At 38.0% G+C, this 20,957-nt stretch overlaps 2 protein-coding genes across 3 annotated transcripts in view; both read left to right on the top strand.

The window, feature by feature from the left end:
• Window positions 1–16,117, top strand: part of tln1 (talin 1) — a 55,230-nt gene extending 39,113 nt beyond the window's left edge. For both annotated transcript variants that reach the window (XM_005751301.2, XM_005751300.2), the window contains exons 39-57: window positions 398–530; window positions 1,020–1,121; window positions 1,262–1,432; window positions 1,558–1,806; window positions 2,807–2,926; window positions 3,019–3,165; window positions 3,336–3,502; window positions 3,867–4,050; window positions 4,561–4,686; window positions 5,988–6,104; window positions 6,467–6,652; window positions 6,946–7,053; window positions 8,889–8,994; window positions 9,395–9,519; window positions 9,943–10,068; window positions 10,225–10,287; window positions 10,368–10,550; window positions 13,872–13,997; window positions 14,406–16,117. In XM_005751301.2, the coding sequence (XP_005751358.1) occupies window positions 398–530; window positions 1,020–1,121; window positions 1,262–1,432; window positions 1,558–1,806; window positions 2,807–2,926; window positions 3,019–3,165; window positions 3,336–3,502; window positions 3,867–4,050; window positions 4,561–4,686; window positions 5,988–6,104; window positions 6,467–6,652; window positions 6,946–7,053; window positions 8,889–8,994; window positions 9,395–9,519; window positions 9,943–10,068; window positions 10,225–10,287; window positions 10,368–10,550; window positions 13,872–13,997; window positions 14,406–14,540 (2,674 nt within the window). In that variant the 3' untranslated portion in view covers window positions 14,541–16,117. The remainder of the gene's footprint in view (window positions 1–397; window positions 531–1,019; window positions 1,122–1,261; window positions 1,433–1,557; window positions 1,807–2,806; window positions 2,927–3,018; window positions 3,166–3,335; window positions 3,503–3,866; window positions 4,051–4,560; window positions 4,687–5,987; window positions 6,105–6,466; window positions 6,653–6,945; window positions 7,054–8,888; window positions 8,995–9,394; window positions 9,520–9,942; window positions 10,069–10,224; window positions 10,288–10,367; window positions 10,551–13,871; window positions 13,998–14,405) is intronic.
• An 898-nt stretch (window positions 16,118–17,015) lies between these two features.
• The window catches only part of tpm2 (tropomyosin 2 (beta)), a 13,805-nt gene continuing 9,863 nt past the window's right edge, over window positions 17,016–20,957 (top strand). Inside the window, exon 1 of the mRNA XM_005751328.2 lies at window positions 17,016–17,367. Within this exon, the coding sequence (XP_005751385.1) occupies window positions 17,171–17,367 (197 nt within the window). The 5' untranslated portion in view covers window positions 17,016–17,170. The remainder of the gene's footprint in view (window positions 17,368–20,957) is intronic.

Raw genomic sequence — 20,957 nt, 5'->3', positions numbered from 1 at the left:
TTGAATGACATATATAACATATCAGGGGGGTTGTTTAGTTTATTATAATTATTATAATAATAACTGTATAGCACTTAACACAGAGTTAAAAAGTGCTTCACAGTTCAAATAAAAGCCACACAAACATACAGACACATAATCAGCTACACCGGCAGGCATTCACTCCAACATAGACACATACAGTCAAATAGTTGCAAACTATGGCCAAAAATGAAAGGGAAAAGATGAAGGGAACACTGACCTGGAATGAAAATTAAAATAATCTAAAAAAAAAAAAAAAGCCCAAACAAGTCAAAATGTAAAAAACTATAAAAGTAAGAATTGGTTCTCTGCTTAGATTGAGTCAAGCAGGTTATAAGAGTGTGTAGTAATTACACCCTTCATCTCATGTGTGCAGAGAAAAAGCTCCTGGCCAGAGAGAATGTGATGATGCTATTGAAGCACTAAATGGCTGCATCCGTGAAGTTGATCAGGCCTCTCTGGCAGCCATAAGCCAGCACCTAACACCACGAGAGGACATCTCAATGGAGGTAAACATGCACACTCCACTATTAGTTTTTCACTGACTCTGTATGAATGCAGCAAGAAAATTGAATTGCTGTAACCTATACAAAATAAAAGCATTACACTTGATTGTTTGTTGTTTATTCTACGTTGAATATATATGTATGTGTCTATATGTATCTAATTTCACCTACTAAACCCCTGAAAAATCATGGTATGGATGTTACTGCCCCCACAGAATATTTCTTCCTGCCAATCCCCTGAACAGCCTGTGCATTGGTCCATGCTATGACCATTTTACAAGAAGGAAAGTGAAAAGTTATTGTGAGGAAACACAAAAGTGTTTTGAGGGACAAACGGTTCAGGAAGCCACTGTGATGTAGTGTACTTCAGCATGCATTGTTCCTTGACCTGATGTGTAATAAGTCTGTTGGTAGACATAGTAAATGAAGCTGAATTTGGGGCTAATTTAAAGTATCTGAGTTTGACTGACAGTTCATATGTGTATGTTTTAGACTCTCCATGAGCAGATGGCTGCCTCAGTCCATGAGATTAGTAACTTGATTGATCCCGTGGCTGTAGCTGCTCGATCTGAGGCCTCCCAGCTGGGACACAAGGTAAACCTTAAGACAGCAACTTTTTACAGGCAACACAATTTGGACCATGTGATGGTCCAGCTACAGGCTGAAGTCTGACATGTTCCTTTTATTTTGGAATCAGTTTTGTACTTAAATAAAATTATTTGTTGCCCACACAGGTCTCTCAGATGGCCAGTTACTTTGAGCCCCTGATCATGGGAGCCATTGGCACAGCATCCAAGATTCTTAATAGTCAACAACAGATGGCTGTTTTAGACCAAACCAAAACCCTGACTGAGTCGGCCCTGCAGATGCTCTACACTGCTAAGGAGGCTGGAGGCAATCCAAAGGTAATGAAAGTTGAAATATAATGTCTTCTGGATATGTGTACTTGATTGTACTCTATGTGATTAAGTACCACTGAACACACTGAGCATTTTTGCACTGCTCACACCAATGTGCTTCCTTTATCTAGGCAGCCCACATGCACGAGGCCTTGGAGGAATCCGTGCAGATGATGAAAGAAGCAGTGGATGACTTGGGTGCCACACTGTCTGAAGCAGCCAGTGCAGCTGGTGCAGTAGGTGGTATGGTGGACTCCATCAATGATTCCATCAATAAAATGGAAGATACACCAATGCAAGAACCTGAAGGCACCTTTGTGGACTACCAGACTACCATGGTTAAGACAGCCAAGGCCATCGCTGTGACTGTGCAAGAGATGGTAAAATATTATGATAATAATGCATGGGGGATAGTTTTTGGTTTGTTGTTAGTCATTAATTTTTCCATTTAAAAGTTGAGCTCAGTTAGAAATTCTAAATGAATAAAGCATGCTCCCTCTTAGTGAGGATTGAGCATGAAAAAGTACCATATTAGGAGACAGCTGTGGGATTTCCTGTCATTGCCACTAAACAGTTATGAATGGAATAAAACAAATCACACCACAAAGGCTGTCATATGCAAAAACAGCAAGAGTATCGATTGAACATACTATTACTATTACTGCATCCTTTCAGTGGTTCAGGCCCTAAAATCTGGTAATTAGTATTTTGGCAGAGCCTAAGCTGGGTAGTCCTCCAGTTTTTACTCCTCAGCTGTAAAAGACTGATGGGGTATTGTCATCACACCACCGGGTAGGTGGGCGAGCAGCGTGGACACGCTGTGAATGCAAAAAACTAGAGACCAAGGTGATGTAGGAGTTTCAAAATGATAACACAGGTGGCTCTACTAAAAAATCCTGACACAAGTCAGGAAAACTAAATGGAACCAACAAAACTGGAACGCATAGGCTGTAAACAGAGGATCATGCACACAGGTAACAAAGACACAGTACCACCCTAGGCATAGCGTAGATTTACATGCAAGCCTTGGGACAACCTCACATTTCACCAATAGAATCAGACTTCTACCAGATAGATGTATGTTATTGAAAAATGTATCTTTTTTTTCTCCAACCGTAATATTATTTCTGTTACTTATCATTCTTTTCTTGCACTTTAATAGCATTCATTGTGATAAGGATATTATGAAGACAAAAACGCATACAAAGCCATGTGCAAACACACATAATTTCCACAAAAGCCTCTTGATTTCTTTATTATTGACACACTCATTAAATGATCGTATGAAACTCATGTTAGTAAATTTGCATCAATACTTAATTCATGTTGAAACATGTGTGGAACAAACTCGGTAACTAGCATCCTCTTATTTGTCTTCAGGTGACCAAGTCTAACACCAACCCAGATGACCTTGGAGGATTAGCTAACGAGCTGACCAATGAGTTTGGAAATCTTGCGAACGAAGCCAAATATGCAGCCGTTACTGCAGAGAATCATGAAGTAAATCAAACGAATGTGTCTAATGTGTGGAGTGTCTATACTTGGAAAGTGTCCTTTCCACAGTTTTCATGTTGTCATGTCTTTGTTTCCAGATTGGTTCTCATATTAAGAAGCAGGTGGGTGAGTTGGGTTTCACCTGCACAAGTCTGGTGACAAAAGCTGGAGCTCTTCAGTGCAGCCCTAATGACACCTTTACTAAGAAAGAGCTGATTGAAAGCGCACGGAAAGTCTCTGAGAAGGTCAGAACACAAGCTAACACTTAACTTGTCTTTTTAATTCTTTTTTGGTCAGTTTGTCTTTATCAGATCAGCAGTGAAAAAAATTAGACATTTTCTCCTACTCTGTGGTTTTTATTCTTAATTTACCTTTCCATTTATAAAACTTATAAGACTTATTGATTTTCTTGCAGGTCTCCCATGTGTTAGCATCTCTGCAGGCAGGTAACCGTGGCACCCAGGCCTGCATCACTGCTGCCAGTGCAGTGTCTGGAATTATTGCAGACCTTGACACCACCATTATGTTTGCAACTGCTGGAACTTTGAACCGTGAAAATGCAGAAACCTTCGCTGACCACAGGTACTAATTAGAGACCCTCTGTAGGCTATATTACAGATGATTTGTTGATTTGACAAGTTGATTTGCAGTCTAGTGTCATGATATGATCAGGCTTTGTGAACATCAGCAATGCATTTTAAACATGCAAACATCTTATTCTGGCTTCAGAAACCAGCAAATTACCTTAGCCTTATTTTGAGAAAGTAAAAACTACAACTGGAGTAAGTAAGTAGTAGTGGAAGGAACTATGGCCCTGTTCAAGGAAGCATGTTTAGTGAAAATTCTAAATTTGTAAACCCCGGAATGATGGTTTCTGTACCAGAAAGAAAGATAAGGTCATTTTTGAGTCGAAGTCATATAATGTTCATCTTTGCTGTTTTTACAGGGAATGCATCCTAAAGACAGCCAAGGCTCTGGTGGAGGACACCAAGTTGCTGGTGGCTGGTGCTGGGGCCAGTCAGGAAAGGCTGGCCCAGGCGGCCCAGTCCTCAGTGTCCACCATTACCAAACTGGCAGATGTGGTAAAACTGGGGGCAGCCAGCTTGGGTTCCGAAGACCCAGAGACCCAGGTATGGATGCATTTTTGTCTGCTTCTATACTGGCAAATATGTATGTTTGCTTCTTATGAAAAGGTACAAATATATTAGACCGCCTGCCATAATAACAAGAAAAGCATTTTAGAAATCTGTCAAAAACTTGCTTAAAACTAAGGATTGTGTTGTTATTCATGAGAAAAATATTAAAGTGAATTTTTTATGGCCAAATTTGAGCCAGCGTACTGACTTTTCTGAGAAGTCAGAAGTTAATCAAACATTTAACAACTAAAACTCATTTTACTGTTTAGGAATGCAAATAAATAGCTGTAATTTGGCTTCTTAATGAGAAAAAGAAATGTTTTTATTAAAGAGCTTGTGCATCCTAGTAGATGAACCATTATGGAAACAAAAATAATTATTGTAATTACCGATACTGTTAATTTAAGGCAGCCAGGGCATAAACCTTACATTGGGTGGTGATCAAATAATTTGTTAAGCACTGTATCAGATAACAATTTAAGCTCTGTGCCCTGCTGAGTACAGGTGGTGTTGATCAATGCAGTGAAAGATGTGGCCAAAGCCCTAGGAAACCTCATCAGCGCCACAAAGGCAGCTGCAGGCAAGCCTCACGATGACCCCAGCATGCTGCAGCTTAAAAATTCTGCTAAGGTAAGATACAAAACTAGCAATCAGTTCAAGTCAGTTTTATTTGCTGACACTTTACAACAATAGACACCTTGACTTTTACGTGGTTGTAATTTTTAACAAAGCTTAAATATGTTTTTCTGGCTTGAACATTTCATTTAGCTACCTCCTATACTTTACAAGGAGTAGTTACAAGGGCTTGACACCATTTGAAAAAATAAGGCAACTTGAAATTGCCTTATAATGTGCAGGTCTGTGGTATAAAGGTACAATTTTACATGGCTACATTAAATCTGCTAAAAGTATACAAAAAAAAAATAGCTGATTCTGAAAGGATCTGGTGGGAAGCACTTAGCGATTTTACACTGAATGACCAGAAGTTTTTATAAATGTGCAGTTCTATCTGTGCATTGACAGATTTGTAATGTTTTATTTTTCAGGAAATTATATTTATCATTGTCCACACATGAAATTATGGTCTAAAGCTACTGTTTCCCACATATTTATTGGCAAGCAAGTGATTGATTTTTTTTTTTACAATTTGAGAAAATATTTAAAGTTTAAAGTTTAAAGTTTATGCTTCTAAGGACTTCAAAACATTCAGGATCTAAATACATGTCCAGATGCTGATATTGAACAGGTAGTGATATACACATATACATTTTGTTTTGGTTTAAGTTTTATAAAAGCACACAAAAAATAAAATTAATTCTAGATCCTGAAAACACATGATGATATAATGACAAATACAAACTTTTAAAAACAGTTTTATGTGTACATGCAGTTTTATTCTAGTCTAATTGCATGGAACCAAAATTGGAAAATTGAAGTATCAAGAGAGGATTTGTAATTATGTTGCAGTGAAATTCTTACCAGTACAATGAATACACGTTTAAGATTAACACACAAATCTTTTCAGTTTTTAGGATTATTTAAAAAGAGCCTTCACCAAATCCAGAGCACTTTGTACTTGGTCTGTATCCAGAAAAAAACACCCCTTTATAACCTTTTTAAATGTCAAAAACCTAAAAGCAACATCTTCTGGATGAAAACCCCCCAAAATGCTGTCCACTACAATAGAAAACAGACAGCATATGAAGAGAAGGAGAGACAAAAATATTTTCTAATATGTAACAAATATAATATATAAAATACTTTTTATTATATAGTGTATATATATTTAAATATTTCTGTTAAGTGCTACGTATTCTAAAAATCTAATTAAAATATGCTAGTGACATCTAGTTTAAAAATAATGTATCAAATATTTAAGATATTTTCATCACTCTAATGTATTACCACATAATTTGACCTGACTCCTCTAGGTGATGGTGACCAATGTAACATCGCTCCTGAAGACTGTGAAGGCTGTGGAGGATGAAGCCACCAAGGGGACGAGAGCTTTGGAGGCCACTATTGAACACATCAAACAGGAATTGGCTGTGAGTGTGGGATAAATGTTTCTTTACAGTTTAAGCCAGTTGGAAATACCCTGCCAAGGATTCAGTTAAAACACAGGAGATTCCTCCACAGGGGCCATGGCCATTTCCTAACCCCTGTTTCACAAGCCAGTGAAAAGCTTTTAGAATAAGAACCCTCATCTGCATAATATTAATATCTTCCAGTTCAAAACTTTTGAGGCAACTGCCATCTCAAAGATGTCTTATGGCAGCAAGAAGAGAGTTTTGACTAAAGGCCTTGGTGTTACATAAAATAGCTTTTAGGGCCACGTGTCCTACCATGAGTTAAGTAAATTAATGCACAAGGAAAACTCACTAACATTCAACCTGGTTTTATCACACAGGTATTCAACAGTGCTGATCCTCCAGCAAAGACCACCACACCAGAAGAGTTCATCCGCATGACTAAAGGAATCACAATGGCAACAGCAAAGGCAGTGGCTGCTGGGAACTCTTGTCGTCAGGAAGACATCATTGCCACAGCTAACCTTAGCAGAAGGGCCATTGCTGAGATGCTGCATTCCTGCAAGGTACGGCAGACCATGAACTACTAAATAGTGTTTGTTCATGGGCTGCCAAACAAAGTTCAATGTGCAGTAATTAATGAGGTCTCAGAGAATAGTTTGGTAGGTATTTTTGTCATAATGACAAAAAATATATACATACAACTTAGACACTATAATATTGGCATTTCCAATATTCAAATTACATGGGACTACTTATAATCACATGCAGCTCTAGCCAGAATTACCTTTTAATATGAATAAGATATCTTTCTGCCCTTGCTATCACTGACTGACTTTTCTTACTGTTTGCCTTGCAGCAAGCTGCCTACCACCCAGAGGTCAGCAAAGACGTGCAAATGAGAGCTCTGCGCTATGGCAAAGAATGTGCTTCTGGATATCTGGGATTGCTGGAGCATGTATTGGTGGTAAGATGATATGGAGAGCAGTGAATAACAGGAATTTTAAGCCTCTGTCATGACAGCATTTACACCACAATCACTAGTACCTTCAGAAAGGAGAAATGCATAACAAGCACCTTTTTCAGAAATTCAGTCTGAAATAATATAAAATTACATTAAAAAAAAAAGCAACATCTAGACTAAAGATGAAATAACTAGTAGATCAGTGTTCCAACATCCAGAAGAAGCAACTGCTATCACAACTAGAGATTGATGAGGTACAAAACAAATTCTACAGCAAGAGGGAGCCAAGACATCAGGTCAGGGGGGAGATTTCATCATTCCAACCCTCCAATCTCGGAGAGAGCGCTAATGGATGAGGCACGAGAATGGCTAACTAACTAAATGAAGAGGTTTTATCATAAATTCAATGGGGATGAGGTGAACAGCACTAGAGACCAACTTCATGCCAATAACACAAGTATGGTATTTACTGAGGAGTTGCTCTGTCCCCACTGCTGTTCTGCATAAGCCTAAACCCCCTGAATGAGATCATTCATGGGTCTGGCTATGGATGCCAACTACAGAATGGCGCAATTATGACTCATCTCTTCTACATGGATGACATGAAGCTGTATGCCAAAATGAATGAGACATCCACTTACTGCTAGGATTTACAGCAATGACATTGGAATGTCATTCGGACTGGACAAGTGCAGTTGGATGGTAACAAAGAGAAGGAATGTAGTCAGAACTAAGTGGATTGCACTACCAGAAGGAGACTTTTCAGACATTGAGGACAGCTGTACCTCAGGAGAGAAATCTTCTGATCGGAAGGTTTGTGCTTTGGTCCTTGGCTGCTGCAGTCTGCATGCCAAATATCCTTTGGCAAGACACTCTCTGGTGAATCCATGAATCCATCAAAGTAAATATGCGTGTGAATTTTGGATAGAAAGCATTTTCTCAGGAAAAAAAGAGAAAAACATACTTATATAAATGGATGTGAATGGGTAAATGAGGCAAGTTGTATAAAGCAATTTGAGTGCTCAGGTAGAGTAGAAAAGAGCTATATAAAAACTAGTCCACAGCTTCAGATAGAACCTGGGTATCCCACAGGCAAATGGGAACCACGAAGAGGCCGCTAGGAAAGCTGCAACCACCAAATACCTGCAAAGAGTAAGGCAAGCCCTGAGGAGTCAGCTGAATAGGAAGAACAAAATCTGAGCAATCGACACCTATGCCCTGCTGGTTGTCAGATACCCTGCTGGAATTATAATATGGCCAAAGGAGTAGATAGAAGCCACTGACATCAAGACAAAACCCTCCATGCGTATAGGGTTTATCCCAAGTCCTGCAACCTGACACTGTACGCTAAGGGGAAGGAAGGAGGCTCATGACTTGAGTGTCAGAACCACTATCTAGGATGGCACAACATAGATCCCTGAGTATATCGGGAAGTTAGTCTAGTCTTGCTACACAACACAGTATAACTGAAAAAATGTAAACATACAGAAATAAAGTCGCATCTTGAATTTGAATAAAGAGCACAGAATTGTAATTTTACACTTTTTTTGTTTTAATTTTATGCATGTTTTCATCTATCCGCTCTGCTCTTATTGCCCCTGTACTTGATGTTCATCCAGATTTGTAGTTGAACTTTACTAAAAGGTGATATGATACAGGCTCATTACTGCCTTACTAGATAGTAAAGCTTAGATATTTGACTCAAAGGAGAGTGGCGTACGGTGCAATGTAATATCATCTACTTTGATTATCTTAGCATTAGTTTAGTACAGGCTGGGATTTGATTAATTCAAGTACATGCAGTAATAAAGTTTGTGACTTTCTTCCTTTATACACAGATCATCATGAAGCCATCTCATGATCTGAAGCAGCAGTTGGCCAGCTACTCCAAGCAGGTGGCAGGCTCCGTCACTGAGCTTATCCAGGCTGCTGAGGCCATGAAAGGTATCTAAATCTTTGATCTTTAACAACTTTGCCTGAAGTTAAAGGATTAATATATAGCACTGTTTTTTTTCTACTGTTCTGTAAAGCGCTATACAAATCCAAGTTTTTAATTGTCATTATTATTATTATTATCATCATCATCATTATTAGACACTAGATGGTATAAGATCAGGTAGTATTGATTTAGTCACTGTCTGTGTCAATAGGGAGTGTCAAATAGGAAACCTGTGTGGCATCCTATAGCCTCAATTTGCTACATGCCACCTAGGTAAACACTGCTACTAACTAGGTAAACCCCTTTTTGCCCATAGGATTCTAGGTTGGGGTTGATGGAAGAGTTTAAAATGTGTTTTTGAGCACAGAGTGACAGTACTCTTTTTCCCCCCCCCGTGTCTTTTAGGCACAGAGTGGGTGGACCCTGAGGATCCCACTGTCATTGCAGAGAATGAACTGCTGGGAGCAGCAGCAGCTATTGAAGCTGCTGCCAAGAAACTGGAGCAGCTGAGGCCGAGGACTAAGCCCAAGGTCAGAGGGTTTTTTACAGAGCACAAGTATTCACACTGATCCTGTTAACCTCAACACCAGGTCACAGTCATTTTGTGTGTCACATCTCTTATGTGCTGACAACTACTCACAACACAGATAATGGCAGCACCACAAAGCTTATTCTTGACACTCTTAATACTTTTCATACTTATTAATTTATTCTCCAAACCAATATTTCCTGTAGACAAGCCCTATTCATTTTTTGTCTGAATATTTTTGTCTCAGCCTCTTTTTATTTATTCTTGCTGTCTTACTATTTATATTTAATTCCTGCACAGCTAGCGTGGGGAATCCATAGTTTCATTGTGCATGTACAATGACAATAAAGAGCTAGTCTGTTCTATTCTACAGTTAATCATAGTGCAGCATTTTTCTTTACTATTGGTTTGTTCTCTCAAACAGGAGGCCGATGAGAGCTTGAACTTTGAGGAGCAGATTCTGGAGGCAGCCAAGTCTATTGCAGCTGCCACCAGTGCTCTGGTAAAAGCTGCTTCAGCAGCACAGAGGGAGCTGGTGGCTCAAGGGAAGGTATGTGAGAACCAACAAAAGAACTGATATGTGCATTTAAACATAAGTGAAATCCCACAAATACAGCTAATAATCATTTCTATCAAGGAGTTTAGTAACATTCATTCATAAATGTCATTTTGATGTCCGTCAAAAATAATTATCCTGGATTTTCAGGTGGGGGCAATCCCAGCTAATGCTGTAGATGATGGACAGTGGTCTCAGGGGCTCATTTCAGCTGTAAGTCTCCTGTTATAATTTTGTAATTTTTTTAAAGGTATTCCTAAAACATCTAACCACTGAGAACTTTGACTCCATAGGCTCGAATGGTCGCTGCAGCAACCAACAACCTGTGTGAGGCAGCAAACTCTGCAGTACAGGGACATGCCAGTGAAGAGAAGCTCATCTCATCAGCAAAGCAGGTGGCAGCCTCCACTGCTCAGCTGCTGGTAGCCTGCAAGGTCAAGGCTGACCAGGACTCACAGACCATGAAGAGGCTCCAGGTCAGCACTGCATGTTAATTTTGCTCAAGGCGCAAAAACACAGGAGAGCTACTATTACTTCTGTTACTGTGCCACTTTAAAAGGCCTTATTTGGCTAGATGCTGAGGTCAAAGTCACAACTGTCAAGAAGAGACAGAGTGTGTAGCCAGCCCGATAAATGAACATAAACAAAAGGACAAGGAAAGATGGCAAAAGACTGGCGGTAGTATTTAATACTGTCCAAGGTCAGTTTCACATTTTGTTTGTTCTGCATGAAAAAAAACCATTATTTATAACACACTTAACACAACTGGAGAGGTAAACCTGACGTCATGGGTTATTATGGACAGTAACTCAGGAAGCGGGAACCCAGACAAAAGTGGTGCACAATGGTGAAAAGATGTTTCAATCGTGGCAGTTCCTTAAAGCTGTGCAGCCTTTGAACCATGTGTGAAATGACCCATTTAGCCAGACCCCTAACAGATGCATTACAAAGCTAAGTGACTGTCATATTAAAATAGATGTAGCTGTGGTAGCATTTTAAGATCAATTTTAAGAGAAATAGCTATGTAGTGATCTACATATTTACAAGGATATCACTGAATTGTTTGTATTGAGTTTGTTTTAGCTTGAGCCATTTTCTCAAGACTGAGAAGCAAAGAGTTAGGTCCAAAATTAGATCTGACATGGGCAAATTCACCGTGAGATGTGTGCTCGTCATCTCTACTTATGATTCCAACACTACAGTTCTACTGAAGGGACAATAACATTAGTCATTCTGCAACAGCTGAGGCTTTTAGAGAGCACACAGTATATTATAGTGTATTAATAGGCTGGAATTTCAAAGTTTAGGGTTACAGGTGAGCTGCGTGATTTGTACAGCTGCTAACAAGGATTAGCATGCTCTATATTTGGCACAAGTAAGAATGCCCTTTGCATATTGCTTTCTTTCAGTATTTATTAAATGCTGCTCAGAGATGTGTTTCTTTCTGTGACATCATTGGGTATATAATTTCAGAATGGGCAAAGCTCCTGCAGAGTCGGTGTTTAAGGCTCAGAAATTGGTTATATAATGACAGTAAAGCATTTTCACAGGTTTGGTATAACAAATTAGTGACTCTTTAAAAAGATGTAAAACCTTTTTCTTCTTGCTGAAACTCTGCTCAAAAGAGTTGTTATGACCTTTTAGGTGTAACTGATGCTCGGCAGTTGCAAGACATAACAGAAAGTACAAGTATTTCCTGTCACTTCATCCACCCAAAAATACTATCTTTGAGTGTAGCTGTGAGCACATCGGCCTGCCAGCCCAACTCATATTCTCTGATCCAATCAGCAGTGGCTTATCTCCTCCTCTTTTGGACCTGCAGCTGCCACCACAGTAATTCTCATACATTTATGTCTACAAGAGCTCTGGAAACAATCTACCCAGTCCACACATAGCACTAAGAACTGGAAATATTAGCCTTGATCTATGATTACACTAGAACCATTTGCTCTTAGCTATATTCTGTATTAATGGTTTCTCTATTAAATGTTTGAATATTTCTGGAAAGAAGGATTTTTGAACTCTTTTTTTTTTATTGCAGCCAGTAGTTTGTGGATAACACAGTTAATATTTTATGTTATACCACCTACAAAAATCGAATATTTCATATTAATTAATTTATAAGAAGAATCCTCGCAATCATATGCCACAATAACATTTTCTGTTAGCAAACGAATAAAAAGTCACACAACATAATGTCCATTGATGCTGTCTGCAATGTTGCCTTCTTGTAGTTCAGTCTTCTCAGTTTTGACTGCTTTACCTCTGGCATCACAGAGCACTTCTCCTGTCTGAATGACATTCCGATGTCATTGCTGTAGATCCTAGCAGTATGGATCAGTGAGTCCATGTAGAGGTGTCTAATGATTCTGTAATTTTAAAGCAAGTTCCAACTTGACCACCTCAGAATTAGATGAACAAAAATGAGCTGTGTTAATAATAAAAATATATTTTTAGTTTCAGGTACTATAGTTACTAGGCTTAAATGTTGTGCTTTTTAATTTACCTTTGTTTTTCTGTCATTTGGACATCAGCACAATGTAAACTGCACATCAAGCACTTGGAACTACCTAATGTAGCCATGTTTTTACACTAGCAAATATAGCTTACGGCTGCAACATTGAGAGACGTTGTTCTATTGGCTTGTGTTGTTGTTGTAGTGCCACTCGGGCTGTTAAAGTTGCGAACATTTCACCACAGCACTCGTTTCCATTGTCCATTTGCACTACATGACCTGCAGAGGAGGCATACAATAATTGCTCAATTGGTCATGATAATTTGCATATTAATGATCAAGGAACTGACCTCACAATCCATTGTTCATTAAGTGGGCTAGTTTCATTTATTGTGCAAAGGTACTGTTTATAAGGTTGGGGAAACCTTCAGTCAGCTGAGACTGAAGAAGTCACTTGGATGATTCCGAAATATTTCTCCCACTGAAAACGTTACGTCCAGATGAACAGAATCTTTTTTCTTTTTTTTTGGTTTTCTTACTATGCTTATGCTCCCCATTTGGGAGGATGTAATTTCAAAAGGTGGGCTCTGTGTGAAGGTACTGAAAGTGCATCAGTGCAGTGGAAATTGTAACTGCATGCCTCCAACCAAACTCATTAGCCAAGGCCACAGGCTACGTACCTTAAAGATTTCGAGATTTATCTTCATGTCTTTAAGGCTAAGGTTTGGGAGTGACATGTGTTGCACCTCATTCTTCTCCTTAAGGTAACAGAATTCATAGACATAATATTTTGCTTCATGCATTGTGCCTACATGATGATATATGATATTTAGACAATCAGGGAGGGAAAAGGGCTCCAAGAGAAATTTTCTGTCTGTGTGGAAGTGGATGTTCCTGGATTCAAACAGATTTACTGTGTTGTTATTTAATTATTTTTTCTCGTCTCAGCCCACTGGCTGATTCAGCCCACTGAGCCTCAAAAGGAGAAACCTTGTCTTCATTGAGCCAAGTTGCCCAATAAGAATTGTTTGGCTTTGACTGATGTTTGGGACTGATCCTTGTTGCCTTTTATAGCTTTCCTCCTGTGTCAAGAACAAAACAACTGTTATGGTTTTCTGTCAGAGCCCAGTTGGACTCATTACTGCCTTTCCAGGAGTTGCTGTTTAGTAGAGAAAGGTTGATGACTGTGTTCTACATGCACCTCAAAGACTCAAATCATAGACCATTGGTTAGACATACTGAGTGTCTTTTATACATTCCTTTTGTAATGTTTTCCATCTTTACTCAAGTTTAAAGCCTTTAAGTTGTGATTTGACTTGAAATCTTGTGTGTGTTTCTGCAGGCTGCTGGAAATGCTGTGAAAAGAGCCTCTGATAATCTGGTGAAAGCAGCACAAAAAGCAGCATTTGAAGAACAAGACGACCAGGCTGTGGTGGTCAAGAGTAAGATGGTGGGAGGTATTGCTCAGGTAAGTTAGCGATCCGAAGCACATGTTCTACATGTAACTTCGCCTTCAGTCTCATTGTGTGTTGTAAACTCATTTGTGTTACATTTCTATAATCGTGATAAAGCACTGTCTCATGTGTATGTGTGACTGTGAAGTGTAACAGCTGGGTAGCTCAGCAGGATAGGACTGAATTAGAAAAAGGGAAACTGGAAGTACTGACCCAGGGTGGGCATGTGGCTCAGCTGTACGCACCGCTGTTTTATAGGAAGAAAGGTCAAGTTCACATCTTTTGTATAGGTTAGGACTTAAGTGTGCGGAGGTCTGGATTGGGATCTGTTCATCTGACTTAAGTTCAGTTTCATGTGTGTGATTGTGAAACAAGTGTTTCTTAAGTGTGGTGACATGCTGACCAATTGTGTTGTGTTGTAGATCATTGCCGCTCAGGAGGAGATGCTACGGAAAGAAAGGGAATTGGAGGAAGCCAGGAAGAAGTTGGCCATGATCAGACAGCAGCAGTACAAATTCCTCCCGTCAGAACTGCGGGAAGATGGCCAGGAACAGTGAGAGAATAAGTGTGGGTCTGTAGCAGCATGCAGTGTCGTCAGCAGAAGTCATCTTTGGAATGATAAGGACCTGCTCTCAGCTCATCTTTAAGTGGAGAAAACTATAACATATAACTATAACTGTAACATTAAACAATCTGACTTCAATTCCACAGCAAACTGTTTCACATTTAGTTTCAAAAGTTAACAATGACGTCCGTAACGCTGATTAAGGTATCTGTACTTTTGATTATATGGTTACACACCTATCAGTATATTTTTCTCTATTTTGAATTCTTTTTTTTTCATCTTTGTGTGTACATGCTGTGTAAAATGGCAGTCACGCCATTAAATTATACTTGCCTTAACTGTCCTAGATATAGATATCTTATATAGGCAAGCAGAATTAATGCTTCCATGACAATTATGCAGAATCTATGCAAATTTTATATGCCGTGTGTGCGTGGGTGTGTGTGCTGGTATGCGTGTGTGTGTGTTTACAGACACAAAGTGCCTTGATGTATAGGAGTTCATTGTGAAAAAGAGATCTGTGGTTGTATGACAGTAATGATATTCAATATGTTAATTGACGTACTGGTTAAACTTAATATATAAAATTACACATTTTAAATCTAAATTGGGATAAAATAATTATACAGTGGAAAAAATCATAGTGTTTTTTTACAACCTTCAGAATATGTTAAAAGGATATCCTCCAGTACATTGCTATGTTTTTCTGTGTGGGTTTTTGGATTTAACCATCTACAGTATTTAGCCAGAAATCAGACTAGAGGACTCATTTGTGTTCAAATAATGAAGCCATATATTTAATTTTTAAATATTTGAGATTGTTGCAAAGAGTCCAGCACTGTCAGGATTTCTTTAAACAAATAAAGTGTTTTAAATTTATACCTTTATGTATTATGTACCAGGGACATGGGATCAGCTGTAAGTTTATACTTGTATCCTAAGTTTTTAGTACTTTCTATGTAACATGACTTGTGCTTGATGAGGGTCTAGTAGAGAAAAATTATGAATATATTTTTGCAATTACACAGTGAAAGTGTATTTGCAACAGGAATATTTGACATTAAATTGACTGTATTTGGATTCTTAGTGGTTATTGACTTGCTCCTATGATATGTTATTTGTGGGATTTTTCTAAAGAATTCCTACAACTGAAAAGGAAATGATCTGAGGTATATATTGGCATTTTATATGGATGAACACAAAAATAGATTATAAGATAATGATTAAAATCTGCCCTTACGTTGGCCTTTTTTTCTTTTGCATATTATTTGCATATTATTTTTAGGATAGCTAGAGCAGTATGCAGTATAACATACAAAGGTTTTTTAAAATTTTGTGCACATGTTGACTAATTATAATGCTCATTCACAATAGTACCGATGATGGACACTGTAACTGTGATTTATATTCAATAAAGACAGTGTTTAAAGAGATGTTGACATCTGTTGTTTAACAGTTTGTTTGTCCCAACATAGATATCATGTCCCTAAAAGGTGAAAACTCAGTGTTACACAGTGGAGAATCTATAACACAGCTTGCATTATTTTCAATAAATATATTTAAACAAAATGTGTTTGGAACTATATTCTCTATTTATTCTTTCCCCTCGCCCTCAACCAGTCAGAGGCTGCTTATGCTACATCTGCTTTTCCTGTTAAAACTTCTTCCCTTCATCCTCCCTACCATTGCCCAGTGCTTGTTTAAAGGGCTTCTTTACATTACAATACAAAACACCTTTAGACAATTGTTGTGAACTGAAACTACAAAGTAAATAAAGCTGAACTAAATGGATATTAGCCACATGTCTCACTAGTTACCTTATTGCCTCTAAATAGCAGTAGTTATTGTATAGCTCGCAAACCTGTATCTTGTAGGGACTAACACATTGTTAAATCGTCTCACTTTAACTGAAATCATCACACCCCACTGCACTACAAAGCCCTTGTGGGGACTTTCTCAAGTCTGATTTGAAAGTAGGACCTCCTCATTTATACAGATAAGTAGAAATGGAGACTCAATTAAAATAAATGCTTTGGTTTAGCTACCAGTTTTCCCAGATTATAGGTATGTTATTACGGTCTTACACTATAACTGTGTCCTTCTGTTTACGCGGTATAGACTTTCTCTCTTTGTGTTTTAACTTTCAATTTTGGATTTTTATGTTTTCAGTATGTACATCTTCACATATGACCCAGTCAGTTGTGGGTTTTTTTTGTTTGTTTGTTTGTTTTAATTCAACGCCTTTAATATTTTAATTGGTAATTTTCGGATTGGTACTACTTTTTTCATCTCTAAACGTTTTAGATCAGTGATTTGCTCTGTTACCTTTGCTGATGTCCCAGTGGTCGGGGATAGTCTTGATTTATTCTCACATACTGAACACACACGTCAGACAGCCTGCACAACTTTCAGTGCCTAAACATGGTCAACGAATCGTACGGATCCAAAGTGGGAGAAAAAGAGGAGTGCGTGGGCTCGTACTGCTGTCATGCCATCCTCTCTTGCTCTCTTGAACAGCTTCACAGAGACCCTCCTGTTCTCCTGTCACGGACCGTTGCCTGTGTCTGTCCCGAAAGCTGGGTGCAGTTCTCTTTCTGTTTAGCTCACAGACACTGAAGAAACATGGAGGCCATCAAGAAGAAAATGCAGATGCTGAAGCTGGATAAGGAGAACGCTATAGACCGGGCAGAACAGGCTGAAATAGACAAAAAAGGAGCAGAGGACAAATGCAAACAGGTAAAGGAAGGAGCTACGCTGCACCTCACAGGCAACTCGTTGAACACTTTTAAACGTTTCAACGTAAACATAATGAAGGAAAAGTTATGAAATATATAACCTTAAAATACACACAGAACTATATAAAATAATTTAGAAGAAGTGCTGAAAAGCAAAACCCGACTAAGTTGTAAATGGGCGAAAGGTCTGACGTGAAATGCACCTTAAGACTTTCAATCCGTTCTATACCAGTTGATGTTGATATCGTCCTGTTATCATTTACCCGCACCGCACATACATAATTCAATATGTAAAATGTACTGTAGCTTTTGGCTGCTAAAGTTGATTTTTCTTATCACTGTTTGATGTATACTGCTGACACTTCTCATTCAGGATATTCTTTGGTTGTGGCTTTATGTTTTGGCATTTAACGTCAATGTTTGGCATTGTCCATAAAAAAACGAGTCTAAGACACCTTTGCTCTTTTATTTCACTTTTTTTCTGTTTAGTTGTGCTCCCCTTTCTTTTCTTTTACTTTTTTGAGTGATTTTGTTTTCCAGTATTGTATTTATTTTATTGAGCTCTTGTATTTCAATTTGATATAGGTTCTGTTTAATGTTTCGGCTGCTGTGACACGATAATTTTCCAAATGTAGAGATAGTTAAAGTATATCCTGTATTATCTTTATTTTCACTTGAAACTTGATTTACATAGGTATACTTTATGTTTATTTAAAATCGGGGAAAAGTGCACAAATATTATAACCAAAATGCATTTTAAATTTCCAAAGTGAGAGTATTTCTTATATGCTAAAATTATTCCGTGATGGATACTTTTAAAGGGTCTCTGCTTATATCGGATATCACTGACAAAAGCTGCTTGTTCTGTAATTTAACCTGATCATATACAGTTCAGCTCAGTCAGTGACAAGATCAATCTCTCAGGTTTGAAAAGACGATTATATAATATGATATGCAGTTAAATGTATTTATATATAACTACAAAACTAAACATGACAAGTAACTACAAAAGCAAATACAAAATGTCTCTCTTTTTTTGTTCAAAAAAGTATAGTGAAATACTTTGATATGTTTCAGACTTTTTTTAAATTTTTAATCTGATGATTAAGGTTTAGGAAAATCAGAAATCCAGCATCAAATTATTAGAGTATTATTTTAAATCAATACAGAAACATTCAGCTTCTGAAATGTATGTTCCTGGTTGGGACTTCTTCACAACAAGTTACTGTATGAGTGCAGTACATAGAGGCAATCAGCTTTGATAGATTTGATGGTGGCCTTTAGCTTGTCTGTGTTTTTAGCTTTTGTGTTATCTCTTCCTGTTGACAATACCCCACAAATTGTTTATGAGGTTCAGGTCAGGTTGGTTGGCAGCTATTTCAGTACTATAATAACATGGACAGCAAACCATCTTGTAGGAGTTTTGGCATTGTGGACATGTGTTAATAAGGAAATCAGTATTTTCGTAATGCTTGCCAACAGATAGAAGCACAAGGTTTTCTAAAATCTCCTGGTGGACTTCTGAGTTGACTCTGGACTACAACAAAGTGGACCAATCATTACAATCGCAACTTCGCACTAGACTTTAAGACCTTGGGTTCTGTGCCTCTCTACTCTCAATGCAACATTTATTTGCATCTGAAAAAGAGAACTTTGGACCATTAAGCAAAAGTCCATTTCCCCCCCTCTTTATCCCAAGTTAAACGCTTCTGATGCTCTCCCAAGTTCTTGAATCAACTTTTCTTGAAAATCTTCTTGAGATTGAAGTCATACCTCTTGCTCATGACTTTTTCCTACCACACTTTTCCATACCTGACAACTTTCCATTGATATCTTTGAGACTGTTGTGCTGAAATGAACTGAATGAAATAGTTTTTTTTTTCTTGAGAAGGGCACATCAAATTATGGCATAAGTTAGCACAGTGTATCAGAAGTGTTTGCAGTAGTAATATTTAAGGCATAGCTTTAACACCAAACTGGAATTTAACTGTCAAGCTTCAGTGACAGAGCATTAAGGCCCATCAGTGTCCATTCTATTTCTTTCTTCTTCTTCTTCTTCTTTTGTAGATTCAATTAAAGCAAGGAGAACAGATGATGTTTTTCTGACACCCTGCTAGTAGCAAAGTTCCTAAAGATATACATGTAAACTGGTTCTTTGATAAGTTGTCTGTTATGTGTAGACGGAACACTTAGTCATAAGTGGCTTAAAAAAACAACAACAACAAAGAAAAGTCATTGAAAATGGTCATTTACAAGGACTGAACTGAAAGTGACTGAAATGCACCAAAAGCAGTCTGGCTTTCTGGAAATCAACAGCTGCAACGTTGAAGCGATATACACATCAACAATTATGATTATGAATTATGCTATCAGCCAGATTTAGATCTGACCCATCTATGTCAAAATTATGTCTAAACAATAAATATATCAATTGATTTTCATCTTAAAATTTGAAAACTGACTTATGTACTTGCAACCTGCTATAATTTCATAAGAATCAGAATACTGTTCATTTTAAATGTCTGAAAAGGAATGTTTGTTGGATAACATGATTATGTTCTCTATGTACATTGTACAAAACATTTTTAGACTACAGAATGTTTAAAACCAAAATAATATACCACACCAGTATTTAAGCACCACCAATATTTAAGATCCCATTCTGTGGTCCCAGTTAAGATCAACTGACACAAGATGTGAGTGGGCGTTAAGGCACCTGGGAAGGGAAAAACTGGATTATAGGTGACAGACAGCGGGTGTCACAAGCCACCACCTCTGTTCAAGGATGGTTGTTCACAGTGGACATAGATTGTTGGTGTCTTGAAAACCAAACCCCAACAATTATGTCCCTTATTACCAAACAATTGAGAGTGGGAAGGAAAAACTCCTTTTAAACAGAAAGAAATCTCCAGCAGAACCAAACTCAGGTTCTGCCATCTTCCATGAGCTTTTGGGGGATGAAAGAAAGGAGAAGAAAAAAATAACTATGGGAGGCAAAGAAGTACTTATTGCATAACTAAAGAATGATTCACTATCACCTAATTCATCCCTAACTATATGCTTTATTAAAAAGGAAACTCTGAAGTAATCTTAAAAGTACAGAGGTGGTTCCACAGGAGAGGGGCCTGATACCTGAATGCTCTGCTTCTTATTTCCCTTTCAGAATACACGAGTAAGCCAGTAGCTCACAAAAAATCAGTTTACTCAGTCTACATGTGATTCCACTATTTTCTATTCAAAACTGGCTGCTTTTTCTAACTCTTGAACACATGAGAAAATATTCATAATTTATTGTTTTGAGAAACATCTGACAACGCAGTGAAATTCCTGTATGGCTTATAGTCTCTCTGGTGTAGTTCTATTGTGTATTTTCTCAAGATCACATAGCAATCTGTTAACATTCAACTATGCACCAGCTATCATAGAAATTATTCCCAGGGGATACCAGCTTGCTATCACCATCAGCTCTACCTAGAACCAATGAACATTTCCATTTATATTTCTACATCTAAGTAACTCACCTTTGAATTGTCACAGTTTTTAAGAGTCTGTCAAGGCCGTTGTCTTGGTTACCACTATGACAGGAACTATAGGACTGCCAAATGCTATATGTGAGTATCAGGCCTTAGATGGCTGTGAGAGGCTGTCAGAAGAGATATTTAAAGCACATTTGT

Source organism: Pundamilia nyererei, unplaced genomic scaffold (assembly GCF_000239375.1).
Source record: "Pundamilia nyererei isolate P.nyererei 1_Seehausen unplaced genomic scaffold, PunNye1.0 scaffold00306, whole genome shotgun sequence".
In the NCBI taxonomy this organism is placed as follows: Eukaryota; Metazoa; Chordata; class Actinopteri; order Cichliformes; family Cichlidae; genus Pundamilia; species Pundamilia nyererei.
Note: the sequence above shows the minus strand (reverse complement) of the source record. Positions and strands in the feature narration are given on the sequence as shown.